Source organism: Nyctibius grandis, chromosome 4, assembly GCF_013368605.1.
Source record: "Nyctibius grandis isolate bNycGra1 chromosome 4, bNycGra1.pri, whole genome shotgun sequence".
In the NCBI taxonomy this organism is placed as follows: Eukaryota; Metazoa; Chordata; class Aves; order Nyctibiiformes; family Nyctibiidae; genus Nyctibius; species Nyctibius grandis.
The window spans coordinates 64,069,695-64,088,697 of NC_090661.1; the positions used below are offsets into that span (position 1 = coordinate 64,069,695).

Consider the following 19,003-nt stretch of genomic DNA (forward strand, 5'->3'; position numbering starts at 1 on the left):
CTCCAGTGGCTAGCAGAGGCAGCATCTCCTGTGCCACAACCCTGGGCTTGCCCGTTGAGCCTCTCGAGGTCGGGGACAGCCGCATCCCATCAGAGAGCTCTCCCGAGGCTCCGCTTGTGTTCAGGGAGCCCCTCAGAGAGCCTGAAATGAGGGATGCTGAAGCAGGGCACGGCTGTTACTGCACTGAGGAGCCACGACCCAGAAATCCCGTCAGCCTCTGTCACACCTGCCCTTCAGGTGCCGGGCTCCGGTAGGGCCAGCACCGGCCACAGCGGGGGAGGCCGGGCCGATGGGCCCGGGCTGGGCCTCGGCGGGGAGGCGCTGGGTCCGCGGGGGGGAAGCGGCGGGGCCGCGGCGGGGCCCGGCGGCTGGAGCCGCCTCCTGACGTCGGGAACCTGCCGCGCGGGGGCGGGGCGGGCGCCGGGAGCGGCCCGCGGGGCAGGCAGAGCCGGCTGGCGGGGGGCGGCGCCCGGCCTGCCACCGCGCCGAGGGCCGCAGCAGGTAGGGCGGCGGGGGGCGGGCGGTCCCGCCGCAGCGGCCGTGAGGGGAGGCGGGAGCCGGGCCCCGGCAGACAAAGGGCCGGGCCCGCCCCGCGGTGGTGGGGGGGGGACCCCGCGCCGCACCTAGCCCGCCGCGGCCCCTCGGTGGCTCCGGCCGGGGCTGCTCGCCCTCCCCTCGGCAGCGAGCGCGGCCCGGCCGGGGCCCTGGGGGGGGGAACCGGCCCCGGCGGCCGCCCCGCAGCCCGGCTCGGGGCGGTGCGAGGCGGCCACGGGGCTCGGCCGGCAGCTCCCGGCTCCCCTCCCTGGGCGTTTTGTCGGGGAGGCGGCGTTTCCCCGGCGGGGCCGGGCGGCGGGGCCGCTCGCATGCCGTGACACGGGCACGGACGCCCTTACCGCCCTCTCCCAGAGCGGCTTTGCGTGTCCGCAGCGATAGAGGGGGCGGCGGGGCGCGCGGTCTCTCCCCGTCCCCCGGCCGCAGGCCTGCGCTCCGTCGGGGGAGGTCGTTCATCCTCCCCGCGGGTGTCACCGCTTCCCCGGGGCCGCAGGGGCGGGGGAGGCCGGCGGTAAGGCCGGGGAGCGCAGCGCAGCCTGGATAAAATGGAGATTTTCCCCCGTCGGTGCATTTAGGAATGCAACTTCGATCCCGGGAGGTGGGTGAGGAGAAGGCGAGAGCCTGCTGTGTGCCACTTTTGTGTTCCTTCAACCAGGGAGAGGAGAACGTGATGTTGTGGGAGAGGGAGGAGGAGAGGCCGCAGGGACGGGCTGCAGCCGGGCTGTACCAGCGACAACAAACAGGTGTGGCTGGGAGAGTTCCCGATAAGCGCTGCCCGCCGCGGCTGCCCTCGCAGGGTACAGCTGCCGGCCCTGCTGCCTGTCGCAGGGGAAAGAGGGGCCATGTATACCGAAACCCTCCGGTGGGAACTGCAGCCTGTGTTTCCTGGCCTGGGGTAGCAGCGTGGTGTGGTTTTTGGATGAGCTCTTGCAGTGAAGGATGAAGGAAGGATTTGTGGTCTCCCAACTTGTATCAGTGGGGAAGTGGGATGAGCAATAGGGAGGCTGTTCTCCTCGCAGCACTGGTGTAACCGCTCCTGGGAGTGTACCATGAAAGGTTATAGGAGCCAGGTTATGTCACCTTTCTGATGTGCTGGTCCAGATCTTTGATGATGGGGGAAGCTCAAGCTGTGATTCTTGCACAGTGCTAGCGATGAGGAAATGTTCTGGAAAAGATGTCTTCCTCCCCCCCCCCCGCCCATATTTCATCATTTCATTGATTGGATTCAGCTGCATGCTCCATTTTTTAAACAATCCTTTCTTCAGACCCTTAGTCTTACTTTGCTGTGGGAATATTTCCAGGGCTGCAGAGCTCCTACACATGGCACATGGGCAGCAGATCCTGGCACACGCTTCTCAGTTGCTTGTTGCCTTGATAACATTTAAGACATGAACACAAAGTGCAACAGGCAGCACTGGGTCCCATGGCACAGGGCAATTTGGGAACTGCAGCTATGCGCTGGTGTACTTCCACACTTTGTTAATAGCTCACTGTGTGTCATGTTTTTTTGTGTTTAGGATGTATAAAGATTAAGTGCCAAGCACCAAAATGAGCGTGACTTCGTGGTTCTTGGTGAGCAGCACTGGCATTCGCCATCGGCTCCCTCGGGAGATGATATTTGTTGGCAGAGATGACTGTGAACTGATGCTCCAGGTAACGTGGCTTTTTTTTGTTGTTTCTTCTGAAGATGCAGTAGGTGTGAATGTAACGCAGGGGATCTGTAGAGATGTTGCACGTCTTCTTTTCAAAGATGTCATTTAAAGAAACTTCCTTTTTTGTGTTGAGTCTGCGGTTCCCATGAAGACTTCATATGTTTGTGAAAGTGCAAGTGAAGTTCCTTTCAAATTGCCATGTCATCAGATGGATAGGAGCTGCAGTGGTGGGAGATGAATCAAATAGATTAACTGTCTTGATGCTACTAGAAGTAGTAAGCAAAGACATACCATTCTGTCCTGATCTGTGATTACGCTGCTGTTTTTTGTACCTTTTAATACATGCACTGTTCACTAGTATGTTATCTGAATGGGGGCAGGGTTTTTTGTTTGCCTATTTTTCCCTTTAAGTTTGATGAAATTGTCAGTGCTTGTGTGTCTCACCTTTTTTATCATGATAGGAAATACTGATGTTTAGCAGAGAAACTGTAGCTGTTTTGGTGGGGTGTGTAAGTTGGTGACCTCTTCCCAAAGTAATTGTGTTACTTTGGCAAACTTACAGCTTCTATTAGTGCTTCCCATACAAGTATGTCTCTGCTGGACCTAATCCAACATGTCTGAAGGGTTGACTGTGGTCTGATGTTTGACAGCATAATGTAATGGACGACACTCCAAACAAATGGAGCTGGAATCTTGCAAAGAGTTTTTGACAGGAGCATTTTAGCTCAGGAATTTGTAGAAGCTCAGAATTAAATTATTGTTTCTGCTAGACCCATGCTATGAGTACTTAAATGCAAAAAAATGATTGCACCTGCCCGTCACCCTTTTGCCCATTTACAAAGGTGGCAAACGTGCCTGTTGGTGGCAAAATTAGGAAGCTGCACAACAGGGACTCCCTCCCCTGTAGTTATGTCCTAAATGCTTTACTGATGTTCTACCAGGCAGGCTGCTTTTGTAGCTACTGCAGGGATTTTGTATGATATGTTAGCGGGAGGTGTGTTTAGGGGGGTAGAAGTTCTTGCACAAGGTGTACTTGGAAGGCAAGGTGTTGTCTAGCTGTAACAAAATGTTAGTGTCCACAAAAGGAAGGCTTGCAGTGTTTGTACTGCTCTGCTGCTGGCAGTGAGTGGTGTGGCTGTGCTGCAGTGGTAGAGTCTGGAGCATACTCCTGTTGGACAGCAGATCAATTGTTTGGGTTTTCCCATGAATCACACTATCTTTTATTTAATGTTTCTACGTGTCTGACTGGCGAGGCATGTAAAGGTGAGGCATTAAAAATGTGTTCTCTTGTGACTTGAAGGGAGACAACATACACAGTGGCCTTGGTTTCCAAAAACAGCCTGAGTTTTAGGGTGCCCATCTTAATGCCTTTTGAAGGTACTTGAGTTTGTTTTTTTTTTTGCTGTCAGGGTTCATCACTCTGAGAATCACGTCTCAAGTTGTGCACCCTAAAATAAAAGTACCCAAATATCAGCCATGCTTAAAATGCATTGCTTGTTTCTCTGGTTATTTATGGGGTTAACTGGACAGCGTGGATTGTGAGCCACTCCATACCACCCAGTATTTAATGCTTCTGTGCAAGTCTGAGCTGGCTTGTCAGTGTTGCATGTGGACTAGCAACCTTGTGATGCTCTACATTTGCCATGCTCTTTTCTACAAGGTAAATGAATTGGGATTACTGGAGGAGCCAGCAGTATCTGTGAGAGTGAAGTGGTTGTATTTGGGGGCTCATAGGTGGTGGTGGTATTAAAGGAGGTTTTTGTTATTTCACCAGAATGAAGGCTCTGGATTGTCTGTAAAAGCCAGCTGCTTATGTTCATGGGATGAGTTACATGTGACCCTTTATAAACATATTAATTTACTGTCTCCAGTAATAAAGCTTTTTCTAGGATCACATGTACGGTCTTATTCTGAACAGCACAGCACATTATTTTCCTAGCCATTTGCTTATAAAGGTGTTTTCCAGAGCTACCTTGGGCTCCAAATGAGATGATTGTAGTAAGACTCAGTGCGGAAGAGAGACTGTGAACAGAGGCTTGGTATTCAAACAAAGTTGTGCGTGAGCAGATGGAGGATGAGATCTAAAAATAGACGTTTTTCCTACTGTGACTGTCCATGTCACAAAATCGTTGTGCAGACTGGCACAATCGTTTGTCTTGGGGAAAGCTTAAGAAGCAGGGCAGTTATCAGAGCAGATGGACAGAGCTCTTGTGACAGTGTTCGCACCTGTAGTATTTCTGTGGTAGTGACCCTGAAACTGTATATTCACTGCACAGTTATTTTGCTTATATATTTCAAGGTATTGGCATTTAATCCCTTAAAGTGCCCCAGTGGGAGCAGACTGGCAGTGTCTGGGGAATGGACTGGATGACCTGGTTGTTTTTTTTTCCATCTCTGAGACTGGTACTGCTCAGTGATTTCATTGTGATACAGTTCGTGGTTCCCTGTTGAGATTGTGTGTATCAGACGGTGCACAAACATACAAAGCAGAGATAACCCTTGCCCTGGAGACCTTGCAGTTTTGCCTTTCTCATTTTGCTGTTTTAGGAGCGTCTTGTCTTTTGATATTTTCTTGGAACGTGTTGTCTCAAGATACCAGATCCCTGAACAGCAAAAAATGATGGCTTTGTTACCAAACAATCAAGCTTTAGTTTCGCTGGTGTTTACTTATTTCATACAGGTACTAGATTTGCTTTCTGGTTAACAAAGAGGTGAAGAAAAAACAGAGTCTTTAAGCTTAATTTTAAGTAGGTTTGATAGTGGGGAAACATAATCTGCCTTGGAATCTTCTGTACCTGCTAAGAGGATTAGAAATATTTTAAATGTTTTTGCAGCACTATAAAGCTTCTAGAACAAGTAAAAAGGAGATTTACATTGGATTTGAATGTTAATGCATGGGCGAAAACGCCATGTGGCATAGCTTGGCATGCACAGGGTTGTTACAGAGAGTCAAGGGCTTAGGTCTGCCCTTTTTCTGAAGATCAGTGCTCGATTTCTTCCACAGTCTCACTGGCTCCCTTGAGGTAACAACAGACGGCAAAGGTGTGGAAATCTAGATGTTCGCTAACTTGCACTCGCATGGTTTTTTTCTGTGAAGCTTGGTGGTGGTAGGAAGTAATTCTCTGAAAAGGTTTACTTCTTTTTTTTTAACCAAAAATAAGAGGGGTTTTGGACCGTCTTGAACAAAGTAATTCTCTTCCTCCAACATTCTTCTTGGGAAATACAGTTGCCATTTTTATCAGTTTTGATCATTTGCTCAATGTGATGGGTATTTACTCAGGGGACAAACATTTTGCAAACTCAAAATTTTCATGTAACCATTAAAACCTTCCCCTCTGCCCCTAAACAAAGCCTCTTTTTGCATTTTCTCTGAATGTAAATATTTAACAGAAGGGAAAGCAGGGTCATGATTTCCCTGTTTTTGTTTGAGAGAGAGATGTTTGTTGGAAAATTTGGGAAAGCAAAATGTTTAACCAGTGCTCCCTTGAGTATTTCCCTCTCTTTAGAGCGATGGTTTGGGCATGCTACTGTCCTGCACTAGGTGAGGTTGTACACATGAGTGTGAGTTACAGCAGGAGTAGGTGCAGATAGCGTGATGCTTTCTGTTTTATGCCTTTTTCCTGTGTGCCTTTTAAGACAGCTTGATACTTCCTATCAGGAGACACTGTTTTCAATTGCTTATGACTCTTCTAAACTTTGTAACTGTTTGGGATGACAGTGTATTTTCCAGGCGTCTGTTTTAGGCAGTGTGTTCTGGACGTGATCAGCTCCTTTCTTCGGTCTTTGCTGTGAGCAACGTTGAGAAAAATGTAATTTTCTTCATGTAAACTATTTAAAAGTACGTTTAACCTGTTCTTTGAAGTTCTGGTGTTGTGGAGCTGGAGGGTGATGCTTTTTGAGAGTGAATACCTAGGTCAGAGCTGATTTTTTTTTTTTAATCCTCCCCCCCCCCACCCCGCCCCCATCAATAACATAAACACCTTTGACCAATTTCCAAACCTTTGTAAAAAAGTTGGAGTTTGCATGTGGTCAGCAGGGACTTGCTTGATACTATTGTCTTAAGTTGTATTTCGTATGGGAGTGAGGTTGGTGAGGGGATGGATTGGAGAACAGAACCGTCGCAGGTTGGGCGAAGAGGAACTAAATGCAGGGATGCACGAGGCTGGGGTTTAGATGTAAGAGCAACTGTGCTAGATTAGATCAAGGTGCATCCAGCCTGGTATCCTGACTCAGACGGTGGTCAAAGCAGCTGTCGAGGAAAGTATGAAGACAAGCCAAGAGTATAATGATACTTTTAGAGTACTTGCTCAGGCTCTTGACCTGTGTTTCAGGAAGCCAGAGGCCAGATCTTTGCATTTAGTTGTTGGATTTCTGCTCTATAAAGCCTTCACCAGGAGATTAAGATATGGCTGTGCAAGGAGGCATAGCAAGGAGTCTGTCCTGTGTGCAGAGTGAGAGAAGGAGTAGCAGGACTTGGAAAAAGGGGAGGGTGGTGCATATAGGGCAGAAGCTGTTTAGTGCAGGTGCTACAGGATGTGACTGCTGAGCAGCATCTTCCTTAGGCCTGAGATGGGCTGAAGACTCGCTTTTATTCTGACGTCAGCAGATAGCTGTGAAAGCTACTAGCCAAGCATCTGTCACTGGTCCATATGGGGCATCGCATGCTGCTTATGGTATCAGTTAGTTCAAGTGCTGGGGGCTTGTGAGCTGAATGTACAAGTACGTTCTGCTGGTGAATCGGATAAATAGTTACTTGATACTGTTTGAATAGGCATTTCCCTCTTTTTAGCTTGCTTTGGTAAAAAGCTAGGGAATTACAAGTGTTCTGGGCACTGAAGGAACATTCTTATGGCTGCTAAGTCAAGCGTTTATAACTGCGGAGCAGTTACGACATACCGGTGTGAAGATTGCCTGTGTACTCCTGCTTCTCCCTCTGTGTACATAGGCATGAAGATGCAATCTGTTATTGTGTCGTTACAGGATATTTTTTTCCCCGCAGGATCTGTTCCGTGTTTGGTACACAGGGTGCACGGCACACTCCACAAATAACATGGTGTGATGGTGAACTCTGTGTGTGTGTGTGACATCTGGTCAAATTAAGGTTTCATTGACCTGACGTATCCTACCTTCCCTGGCCGTACTTGATAATACGATGTCTCTCCTATGTGGTTTAGTAAGTGTATACATAAAAAAGTGTGAATAGGTGTGGTGTAGTTTGTCTACAGCGTTATGCTGGGAGGAAGCAGATGGTGTGAACATGGTAGATTGTCTTTTTCCTGGTACTTCTAGGTGAATTCACTGCAGTGCAGAAGTCGTATCCCTCCATCACTCGGGTATTTCCCACATTGGGAGCTCCCAGTAGAAGCCATGGAGAATCTCTGCTGCCTTTTGTGTCCCGGCCTCCTCCCCCATGGAAGCACAGGGAAGCTGTAGTCGGGACAGGGCGGTGCCCCGCTCGTGCTGGTTTGGTGCAGTTATCCAGAGGGTGTAAACTAGCACCTGAGTTAGTCCCTGGGCGTTGGGAATTGCAGTGATCCTGAGACAGTCATTTGTGAGGTGTCACAAGGGAAGTAGATGTCTTACAGGCAGAAGAGAGAGGATCTAGCCTTGGGAAGTCTCTGCTTTTTGACAGGTCGTGTTTCCAGGTGCCTGGGCAGCAGCTGTGGGAGGAAGGATGAACATCCCATATTTCCAGGCCTAGAGTTGTTTTTTTGGCTCTTGCCTCTCCCATTGTTTTCTGTTAATGTGCAGTTGATGGGAGGATTATGATGTCTGATGAAATATGTGTGGAGGAGGCTGGAGGCATGGCAGGACTGGCAAACCTGGGAGGGGAGTTCATTGCTGGAGGCAGAGTAGGGAGAGAGGTGATGGTGGCACTGCAGGCCGGTGGTTACTGGGGGTGAGAGGGCTGCATGTGGCTGGCAAGGTACTGGAAGTCTGGCCCACAGAGGGAGGGTTTGTTCCTCTCCGGAGCAGGCAGGGAAAAAGGGGACCCCTTCCATGTCTGAGATCCTGATCCAGGCACTAGCATGCAGCTCGGCTGTGCTATAGAAATTCAGGCTTCTGTCCCACCTAAGATGATGCTTTTCCATGCCTCCTGGATGGCCATGTAAAACGAAGGGAAAGCCAGTGCATCTGTGGGCAGCATGTTCCCTGTCTGTGGTCAGGATCTGACCCTGGGTCACTTGAACTGCTGCTTCGCTTGGAGAAAGGGAACCAGCAAGCAAAAACCCCTTCTAGCCCAAAATAATGGGTTAAGTTGTTACGGGAACTATGCCAGCCTCCAAATCTCTTTGCCAGCCTGTGGGGATTATGGTTTCATTTTCCTGGGGGATTTCTCTCTTTTGTTCAGTGCCTTATTTTTTGCATGAATACTCCGACCCTGGTCCTGCCGCTAAGCCCATGATCTTGACTGCAGCAAAACTGAAGGCAGGAGCCTCTGCAGCTTGGGAGCTGTAATGTGAGTCCAGCTTCAGGATGAGGTACTTGCTGAAGGGACATTTGCTTAGGCAGAATAATTTAGAAACTGGCAGCACATGCCCCTGGGAGCGATCAGGCTGCCTCTTGTGGGGGGGTGTCTCACTTGCAACCAGCCTGGGGCAGGACAGACCTTTCACTAATTTTCTGGAAAAGTACTGAAGAGGCCAATATACACAACTCTGTGAAATGCATCATGATGAAAGAGTGAGACCCAGTGTTCATATCTGTCTTTAAATGTTATCCGGGGTTTTACTTTTGAGGAGCAAAAATCATATTTCAGGCCAGAATGCAAGGGATTTTTTTTTTTTTCTTTTTAAATTCGTCTTTGTCTGTCTCCCTTCTAAAGTGGGACACGGGGAGAGGTTTGTATTTCCTTACTGGGGCACTTGTGCAGAGCACAGTACTGGCAGAAATGTAACCTGTTCACTATGGAAAGTATTTGAACAAATGTTTATTGCATGCTGCCACCAGAATGCTGCAGTTATCTTGTGCCAGACATGCACAACAGACTGCAGTGAGGAATAAGGAAACTGCTCTCGTTTGTTTATTTTATCTCCAATACCACGATGCCTCACGGCACTGGAAGGGCTGAGGTCCAAATCTCAACCCTGAGCAGCAGGTTTTTGCCCGTGGTAATTCTTCTGGGGAAAAAGCAGCATCTGTATCTACGTAGACAGCTGAGCTGTGTCTGCTCCCCGGCCTGTGGGGAAACGCAGGCTGTCTGGCTGTATTCCTCCTCCTGCTTTCCTAAGCAGGTCTTGTTTCCTTGTGGGTTTTGCTTGGCATCTCTGCAGCTCATGGTTTCATCCCGAGTGCCCTGTTCTATGTATGAGACCCTTCAGCAAACACAAAGCTGTAGGGTATCTGCAGCACACGTAGCCAGCGTGGTACATACCTCCGTGGAGACTCCTGCATACTTCTGAAGCTGCTTTTGTTGCTCCCATGCTGAGCAGGGGCTTTTGCCGATTTGATGTGTGCAGTTTTGAGAATCACAAACGAGCTGCCTGGTTGCATGTCTGATTGGAGACTGATGATGCAGGATGTTGGTATCGGTATGGGACTGGCAGACCCAGAGGTGCCATTCCCATCTGTTATTTGGACTATCTGCTTAATATGATGTTGGAAGAAAGAAGAGCTATAAAATACCTCTGTCTTTAGATATATGCTGCATGTGCATTTTATCTGCTAGGTGTTTAAAACGATGTGTTGGAGATAGTATGATGGAGAAGCAGGACAGCCTTATATTAGGAAGTGATTTGAATGTCTGGAAATGCAAGCCCTGGATGAGCTTAGTGGAGTAACAAATCAGTGTCCAAGTTTTCCCTTCAGAGAAGTGTAAATGTTGTTGATCAGAAAAGTGCATATTGTGTTTTCCCGAGAGTTGTTTTCATTTGATAACAGGTCCAGTGTCAGGACATGGTGAGAATGCTGTGTTCTTCCTTCATTCCCAGTCTCTGAGTGTAGTCTTATTTCTTGCCTGCAGATCACTAGTGCTTAGGAGGAGGCCTCCCTTCCCTGCCTTCTTTTCCCCTTCTCAGTCTCTTCTGAGGTGCTCCAGCTCTGGTTTTGCTGTTTGGGTCCAAGCAGAAGCTCAGTGATCTTTGCCATAGCTGAGGAGTGCTGCTCACCCCATTGCAAGTGCTTTTCTGGTGAAATGGATTAACTGTGAGGGTGTACCGGTTATTTTGGGCTTTTGACATCTGGGTATAGGCACTCAGTTTTTTTTTAACACTTTACTGGAAATTTGTATTTTTTTTTCTGCTTGGACCCCTGTATCCCCTCTTGACAGATGGATCAGTCTTGCCTTTTGTTGTGGAGGTTGTGATTGATCATAAGCAAGGCTCAGTATTTGGTGCAGGTGTGCATTTAAGCTAGGGAGTCCTCTTATATTTGTGATTCAGTCAACTTAATTGCAGCTTTTCAATTTATAGATGCCTCAAATCCTTCCAGCGGAGTTGCAGACCATTGGGAGCTCTGCACCCGTCTTAAATCACCTTCTGTGATTAATGCATGACCCACTGAGAAACCACTCGCCTGCTGGGCTGGAGTGACTTCTGCAGGACTGTTCTCAGGCTCTCGGCTGTTACCAGTCTGGAAACTGGTTGGTCTATTCTTTGGAAGTGCGATTGAGGCAGTCTGCTCCTCTCTGAGAACAAAAGCACGATCAGCCGCTGGGTTGCTGCTGTCACTGCACGCAAGAGCAGTTTGTGTTAAATGTGACTGATGTTGAAATAAACCACACCTCAGCTCTCAAGTAAGAGTGACCTTTGGCAAGTCTGCATCAAAATAAATAAGGTGTGATTTTAGTTATTTTAAGTTGAGTTTCCTTGGAGACAGGCCCTTAGGAACTCCTGCTGTCAGTTCCTGTGATGTTTGCTGGTTTAACATAAACAAAACTAACAGAATCCCTCTCTTTTCCACAAAATCATGAAATTTCGCAGAAGTGCGATCTGTGTAACAGTTTGCCGTGTTCCTGATCTGCTCTTTAAAGAGATGCTGAGGGGTAGTATCAGGACTGTGGGTCAGATTTTGCATACCATTTTGACTCTGTCTTGAACACAGCTGGCACTTCGTTGGAAGTTGGGAAGTTTTGGCATAAATTGGCTCCTTCGGTGACCTCCTCCTGCTTTTGTGTAGGGGAATATCATGCTGCTGGTATACATCTCTGCTCCCCTGTGATGACCCTTGTCTGGTTTGGGACCCCTGAGTGGCTGTAGTCAGCTGTTGTAAGACACAACAGCCCAAAGGCTGTGCTGACTTACATCAGGGTTAGATCCAGGGCAAATTGACTTTTTGGGAGACAGCTCACTCTCAGAAATAAACCCTTTTTAAAATGACCTGTAACTTGGTACCAGATAAAATTTACCTTATTTTTTTGTCTGGATTAGCTTTTTGGAGTAGAAGCCTTTCTTCCCTTGGAAGGGGGCTAGAGAAATTCTTCCTTTAAATTCTGTTAATCTTTAAGTGAGTGTCTGTGACATGCTGTAAAAAGCTAAAGCAAACACTTGGGAACAGTGATGTCCATGATTTTGGTTAGCAGAGGGACCGGGGAAAATGTTGTGTCTGCATCTGTGCTGTGCAGGCAGGACCCCTGTGCGCAGTTGTCCGAGTCTAGCAGGACAAAACATAGTTATATAAATACCCATGGATGGGGAAAAGGGATTTCTTCTCTGTGGTGTGAGCGGGCATGGTCTTCCCCCTCTGCTTTGTAGGTAAGGTGCGGTGGGCCCTGTAGAAGCCCCAGCCTGGGCGCAGTGCCCACACTGCCTGATGGTGGTGGGGATGGACCCTGGGTGGGCAGGGTGGTGGAAGGAGACCCTCTTGCATCCTACCGAGGGTGTGAGGGACCGTGTGGCAGGTCAGGTACAACCCCAGCTTTTGTAGCATCAGATGCTGCGATGTACGAGGCTGTGGCTGGAGATGTTCCCATTCTCAAGGCTGTGCGCCGAGGTGCGGGTCCTGGGCAGCATCCATGGACTATCCTTACCTTACGCTGCCCATACCTGCCACAGCGCTTGGGTGATTGCAAACAGAGCTGAGGGGTTGCATCTAATGTGAATAGTAACGGAGAGAGCAGCAGCTTCACGTTGCAAATGTTTAAGACCTGCCTGTTTGAGGTGGGGTCAGACACCAAGTGTGGGGGTTGCATGGGGGTGGGAGGTTTGTGTGTGCCCCTCCCGGGGGGATGCTGCTGTGCGTCGCTTCCCGCATTTAGGCCTTGGCATAGCAGGAGATACAAGTGGGTGCCCCTGACCACGTTGTCTCTGCCTGTCCCACCAGTTGTCGGTTGTTTCTTTGGGGAGTGATTGCTGTCTGAGCAGCACCAGTGGGGCAGCAAAGCATCGGGTGCTGCCTTGTTTTTCAACTGAGACTCATGTGAGCTACTTTGTAAATCCATCAGCGTACAGATAACTGCATTGGTGAGGCAGCTGGAGGCTTGGAGTCACCTGCCCCTCTCCTCACGGCCTCCGCTTGCAGCGGCATGTCGTGAATGGTGTGAGGGACATCGCAAGGTGGAAGGGCAGTCTTCTGGCCAAGTATGTGCTTGCTTCATATTGGTACTTCAGGGTTATTCTGAGGGATGGGTCTCCTGGGCTGACATATGCTCTGGAGGGGGAGGAGCTGTCATTTATCAGCTGTTGGGATATTACCAGTGTGCTTGACATTGGCAGGGGCAGAAGAAATTCCTGCAAATGGTAGTGGTTTGTCTGGAAAAAGGCTCTGTGTTTTCACCAAGGAATTCCCCTGAAACAATCTTTGCCTCTGCATGCTTGCAAGGAAGTAGACAATGGCTTGCTGAGAGCGGTACTGTGGAAACCAGCATGTTTATACTTGGGAAAAGGGAAGGAGTTTTCACCAAGAACTTGTTGGTTGATGCCCAGAAAGAGGAGGATTAGCTGACTTAGAGGCTGGCTTGTCTCCCTGCTCTGGTAGCACGTCCTACCCTCCCCTGGCCTGAGATACCAGGGAGGTCTCGGTAGGAGGTTGTAGATACCGGGGAGGTCGCGCGTGTGTGCTGGTGGAGTGACCGGTTCCAGTGACGGGTTGAGGTCACCTGCAGCAATAATTCAAGTTATGAGAGGCAGTAGGTCTGAATGCAGACCGTCTGGTGTCTTTATAGCTGTAACACTTGTGCCATATTTCAAAATTACTCAGAGATTTTGTTCTAACAATTCTTCCTCAGAAATCTGACACTATTCCTGCTGAAGAGACATACTCTGTTTTGTGCATTGTGGCAAAGCCAGTGGCACCAAATCACTGTCCAGTTCAGTGTTCTCAAACCTAGCTTTAAATTTGGATTTTCCTGGAGTTGCTTTCTTTCTCATCCCAAGTTTACTAACCTCCATCCAACTTGGAAAACATCCTAGAATTTAAATCAGCTCCAGGACATAATCCTAGGAACAATATACATTGTTGTGAATAAGTTTGGTTTGTAACTTAAAAAAACAATTTTTTTTTCTATTTGAAAAATAGGAGGAAATCATCCCAAACAGGAGCGTCTCTAGTGATGACGCCACCAGCTTCAGCTGGTGAAAAATGGAGCTCTTCTAGTTCTCACAAGCTGAGATCCTGCCCCCCAGGCTTTCAGTTTGACTGGTTTTGTTTTCAGTGTGTATTGATATAATTTATTGAAATTATGGCATAGTCTTGACAGCCTTCAGTGATTATTTTTCTTTCTTCCCTCTCTGTGCAAATAGTGTATTGTCTTCACTGAACTGTTTAAACAATCATGGAAGCATTTACTGTTTGTCCTTTGGTTATTTCTAGTAGTAAATACTATTTAATCCTTCCTACTTTTCCCCTCTCTCCCCCTACTCCATATGAAGTTAGTTTAATGTCTAAATGTTGCTTTGATTAACGGTGTGTCTTATGCCTGACCGGTCTCCCATTCATTGTGCTTTCATTGCCAGTCCCGCAGTGTCGATAAGCAGCATGCTGTAATCAACTATGACAAGGAGAAAGATGAGCACTGGGTGAAGGATCTCGGGAGCTTAAACGGCGTAAGTAGCAAACCTCCTGGCTGATGGAGGCGAACACGCGGTGTGCTGAGTCTGCAAGCATTTGTGTGCTTACTTAATTCTACTGTTAGACCGTTTTGGGTCACTGCAACTGTTGGCATGAGTTAAGCTAAACATACATAATTATTTGCAAGGCCTGAGATGGAGGTCATGTAGCATCTCATCTTACAAGAAGAAAGCTTTGGTGAATGTTGTATTTCTTTTTCCCTTTCTTCTGGTGTCCTTGCGGAATGCTTCAGGGCTCAGAAAATCATAGAGCCTTTTGCAAAAGAGAAGGAAATAAATTCAGTCTCATTTTGGGGATGTTAATATAAAACTGGTGAAGATTCTGGAGCAGCTGTTCAGCATGAGCAGGGCGACCTTTTGGCAATTCAGTTGTCAGTGCAGGGAGTGATTTATGGGATGATGAGATATTTAATTTCTTTGTGGAGAAACTGTTTAAAACCACCTCATTTTTTAATAATAAAAATTGCTCTTTTGCCTGCCTTGAGCCTGGTTTGTGTGAAGACCGAGGGATAATCTGAGCCTGAACAGGGAGCTGAGCCTGCCTGAATCTCAACCCTTGCTCTGGTCCCGATCATGCGGTGGTGTTAGGCAGCTCAGTGAGGGCTTTGTCTGCACACCTGAATTCTGTGATTTTTAAATACACCATCATAGTTAAAACTGTCCTAATGTCATAGCATGTCTCTTTTTAGGCTGTTTCTTCATAGCAGTGGAGCTCTTTCTCTGTTGGAGCAGGTCTAAACTAGATTCACATAATTGTCTTCCCAGTAGGGGTTTACTGCAGTCATTGTTTTGGGCTTAAAAACAGAAGCCCTCCACCACCACAACCACAAAACCACAAGAAGAACCCAGAAACTTGTACAAAAACAGTGTCTAAAGCAGGCGTCAACTGTTCTGCCTCTTCTGGCATCTGAAAACAGCAAGAATGAGTGTTAATCCTCGGCCTAATAGCTGAAGGCGCAGAGCCCTGCTGAAATGGGAGTATTTCCAGTAACTGGTCTGGGCTCTAGCTGGATCCCTGGTTCAAAACCTGTGGTATTTAACTCATGGTGGCAAAATAGCAGCTGAAAATGCTGTTAGTAAGAGAGGGAAGACTTGTACCACTGATCCTCTTCTATCTTCACAGGCTAAAGCATATGAGTTTACATTATTTTAATAATAGACTTGTTCTCAGAGGGGCAGTGGAGTAAAAGGAGTTATAGCAGTGCCTGTCTTCTGCAGCTGGTCAAACACATTTCTGTTGGAGAAGACTGTTGTGACCAAACTGAATTTATTTTGTATGAAAGAAACATAGATCTTTATTTAAAAAATTTTCATGAAAACTTGTTTTTCCCCCTGGAACTAAAGAAATCACTTTTGAAGACCTTGATTTTAATTCCATTTTCAGAATTTGCTTTTATTTTGTATTTACTGTATGGCTTGTCAACAATGCGTTATATGGCTTTGCTGGATAATCTGGTTCATATTAATTCTTGAAATGTTTTATATTGTTTTTATTATAATCAGCTGATTCTGCAGCCTCTGTTAACAGTCTTTTGGTTTTGAAGGTAGTGTTTCTACCTGCAACAAGCAGTTTCCTTGGATTGTTTTATTTGAAGTAACCATGGACGAATAGGTAACAACATCAAAATGGGTTTTCTTGCAGACTTTAGTTTTGCAGAAAATTCAGCGAATAATTAATCCTGTTTGAGATCTGACAGTTGTGGGATTTTTAAATATTAAAAAAAATCATGCAAATAGAAGTTCTGTGCCTTTTAACCAGCTTCACTGCTTTTATTCTGAAATTACAGGCCTGTTCTCCAGCTCTTCTGTAGATTGCCAGTAAGCTGGGGGCTGTTGTCTGCTGAGGTTCTAATTTCCTGCTCTAGCATTTATTTTTCCCTTGTGGTTAATACTTGATCTTATCACGCATATTTGGCTTGGCTGAGGTGAGAAGGCAGAAGGAGAAGATTGTGCCTCAGTGGTGAAAGCATGTAAATTCATTTTCTAGCATAATTTTGATTCATAAGAGTGTAGCTGCATTTGTATTGAGGCTACAAAGGCCTAGCAGCGGGTTCTGGGTCTGTGAGGCTGGGTGAATCCCACCTTGCGAGGTCGGGAACTCCTGGTGTCTGTGACTGCCCTGGGTGCAACTGAGTGCCTAATGCCCATCAGCACACTGGTGCTTCTTCAACTGAGTTCCTGATTTATTTTTGTTTGGCCCAGGTTATTACAAAAGTACATTAGTTTATTTGTGAAAGATGTCCATGATTTGTTCCTCTGTTGTTCTGTGAGAATTGGTCTTTAGGGGGTCCCCTCAGAAAGCAGGCACCTGAGACATCTGAGATATTTGTTCACAGCTATGAAGCATTTCTTGCACTTTTATAAGGATACCTTAGTTTATTTGGGCCTCAAATCACTGCCTGGAGCATAAGAAAAATGAGCAGGTGAATCTTTTGCATGAGGGGCCTCTTGTACTGATATATGGTGTCTTGGACAATGTGGCCTCAGACATCATGGTGATGCCACTGCAAATGCTTGTTTTTCTGTGCATTTTCATTTCTCTCTTCCTCTGTGATAGGCTTTGCTCATTAAATTATCAGGCCTTGGGGCTGACAGCAGTCTTGTTTGACATCCAGCGGAAAGCTGATTCCCAGCTCAGTAATTAGAGTATGAATTGCTGTAGCTTTTACTGCACCGTTTGCTGCTCTTGCTGGTTGTGAAAGGCAGAGGAGAGCCAAGAGCATCTGAAGTTCCTAACTTCAGGCACCTCATTTACGTGTTCAAGTCGGGGACTAAAATTTCATTTGCAGTTGGTGGAAAGGTAAATCTCCCTAGAGGTCCCTTCAGAGCACCTTGCTTTGAAGCATAATTGGGGTGCTCTAATGTGCCCATGGGAGCTACTTGCCAGTGTTGAGTTTTCTAGGGAACTTAGGTCCTCTCCTGGATGACTTCGTGCTGGTGCACCCTGAATGTGTGCCGTGCTGTTGGCAGATGGGCATGGCTGCCCTCTAGGAGCCCCGTCCATCTGAGATGCATCACCTTGATGCCCTCAGTCAAAAACCATTCCTGTGCTTCTTTCCTGCAGACGTTCGTCAATGATGTGAGGATTCCTGACCAGAAGTACATCACCCTAAAACTGAATGATGTCATTCGCTTCGGCTATGATATCCTTCTTGTCTGAAGATGGAGTGGGACACGTGGTCTTTGGTTGGGTTTTGTGCTGTTTGCTGCATGGAGAGTTGACAGTGCTAATTGTGGCTAATGAATAAGGGTGTTTGTTTTGCCTCCTGGAGCCTTTGGATGGGTCATAAGCTTTTGTTTCTCCACCATGGACCTTATTCAGAGCATATTAATCATGATGCCTGCTACCTTCACTGGGCTTTGAATCAGGCCCTGCACTGGCAGTGGTGATTGTGGAAGTAGTGACTGTGGAGGTGCCTCTTCAGTCTCTTTCTAAGGAAAAATTGTGTGTTTACTTTTTATTTGGGTGGCAACTGTAGCTGGTACCAGCCAGGGAGCTAACATATTTCATAGCTTTTGTATGAACTAACATCTTCCTATTTTTTTTCATCTAACATGTGTGGTTTTGTTAATCATTTCACCCAAACACTTGCTTTCAGACAATTTCCATAGGTCTTCAGCCTTCAACATTCAGCTTTGGGGCTTGTGGTCAGACCCTTGACTCTGTATCGATTGAAGTTTGCCCGTGCAAATTGCTTCTGCCACACAATGCAAGAGTAAATCTCTCTTTAGCAATAGCAAATTTCACCTCTGTTGAGGGAGGCTAGGCTGCAGTTACTGCTTTGTTTACAGAGTCACAAATCCTGCTAGTGTATGCTAAAACACGTTTGCCTTCATCCCTTTTCTTTTTATCCTGATGTGACCGTATGACTGCCTATAAGCATAGACGCTGGAATGCCTTTCTGAGCCTGTAGATCAACAGTGATAAGTGGAGGCTCCTATTGCTGCTTTTTCATGCAATCTAATCCTTATTTTCACTTTTTTCAGTTGCTTGTATCTGCCAAACTTTACCCACTCAGGCTGAATTTAGAAGTAGCAAGTGTCTTCTCCAGGTTTCTTTTTTCTTTTGTGGGGAAATTTCAGTTAAAACAGTCCAGACATTTCTGAGAATAGAGTCAGAGACTAAGTTTTACCATTGAGGAGGGGAGGAAGTGTTTGGCTGGAAAACTCCTGTGCATACTTGACCCCAAGACCACACTCTTGTGCATTTTGCTGTCCCCATGATCATCAGTTTGTGCTTGGCCATGCTGTAGCCCTTGAAATACTCCAAACCTTGCTGGAGCCCAGAGAGCTGAAGCAGGGAGGAGAGGCTGAGTCTCCCTGGTCTTCTGGGGATCTGGGTACCTCTGCTCTAAGCGGTGACAGTGCAGGAGCACTCACTGTTGCAGGAGGGAGGCTTACACTGATGTGTGTGCAATCCTGGATCTGCTGGAAAAGAGGGTTTTCTAGGCCTGGTGTAAGATCATGCTTTTCGTCTTGGTCTTGCTCTGTCTCTTGCCATTTTAGAAATAGCAAATCCTTGCTTCACGGTGGTATTTTTTTTTTTTTAAAAGGGAGGTAGTTGTTGAATCTTAAAAAAAAATAATAAAAAAAAAAGGAGACAGGTTATTTGCCTTCAGATCAAGATTTGAAGAGGGTGCAGTTGATGACGATTCAGGAATACATTGGGGGAGAAAATACTAAGTATCCCCTTACTGAGTGCTGCACAATAAAAAAGCACTGTCGTCTGGGATCGTGTCACTAGAGGTGGCATTTCAGTGCACACGTGATTGTTGTGGTTTAACCCCAGCTGGC

At 47.0% G+C, this 19,003-nt stretch overlaps 1 protein-coding gene across 1 annotated transcript in view; it reads left to right on the forward strand.

Moving 5' to 3' along the window:
* Window positions 1-901: 901 nt before the first annotated feature.
* The window catches only part of CEP170B (centrosomal protein 170B), a 59,716-nt gene continuing 41,614 nt past the window's right edge, over window positions 902-19,003 (forward strand). The window contains exons 1-4 of the mRNA XM_068397871.1: window positions 902-1,150; window positions 2,070-2,205; window positions 14,096-14,185; window positions 17,274-17,352. Of these exons, the coding sequence (XP_068253972.1) occupies window positions 2,101-2,205; window positions 14,096-14,185; window positions 17,274-17,352 (274 nt within the window). The 5' untranslated portion in view covers window positions 902-1,150; window positions 2,070-2,100. The remainder of the gene's footprint in view (window positions 1,151-2,069; window positions 2,206-14,095; window positions 14,186-17,273; window positions 17,353-19,003) is intronic.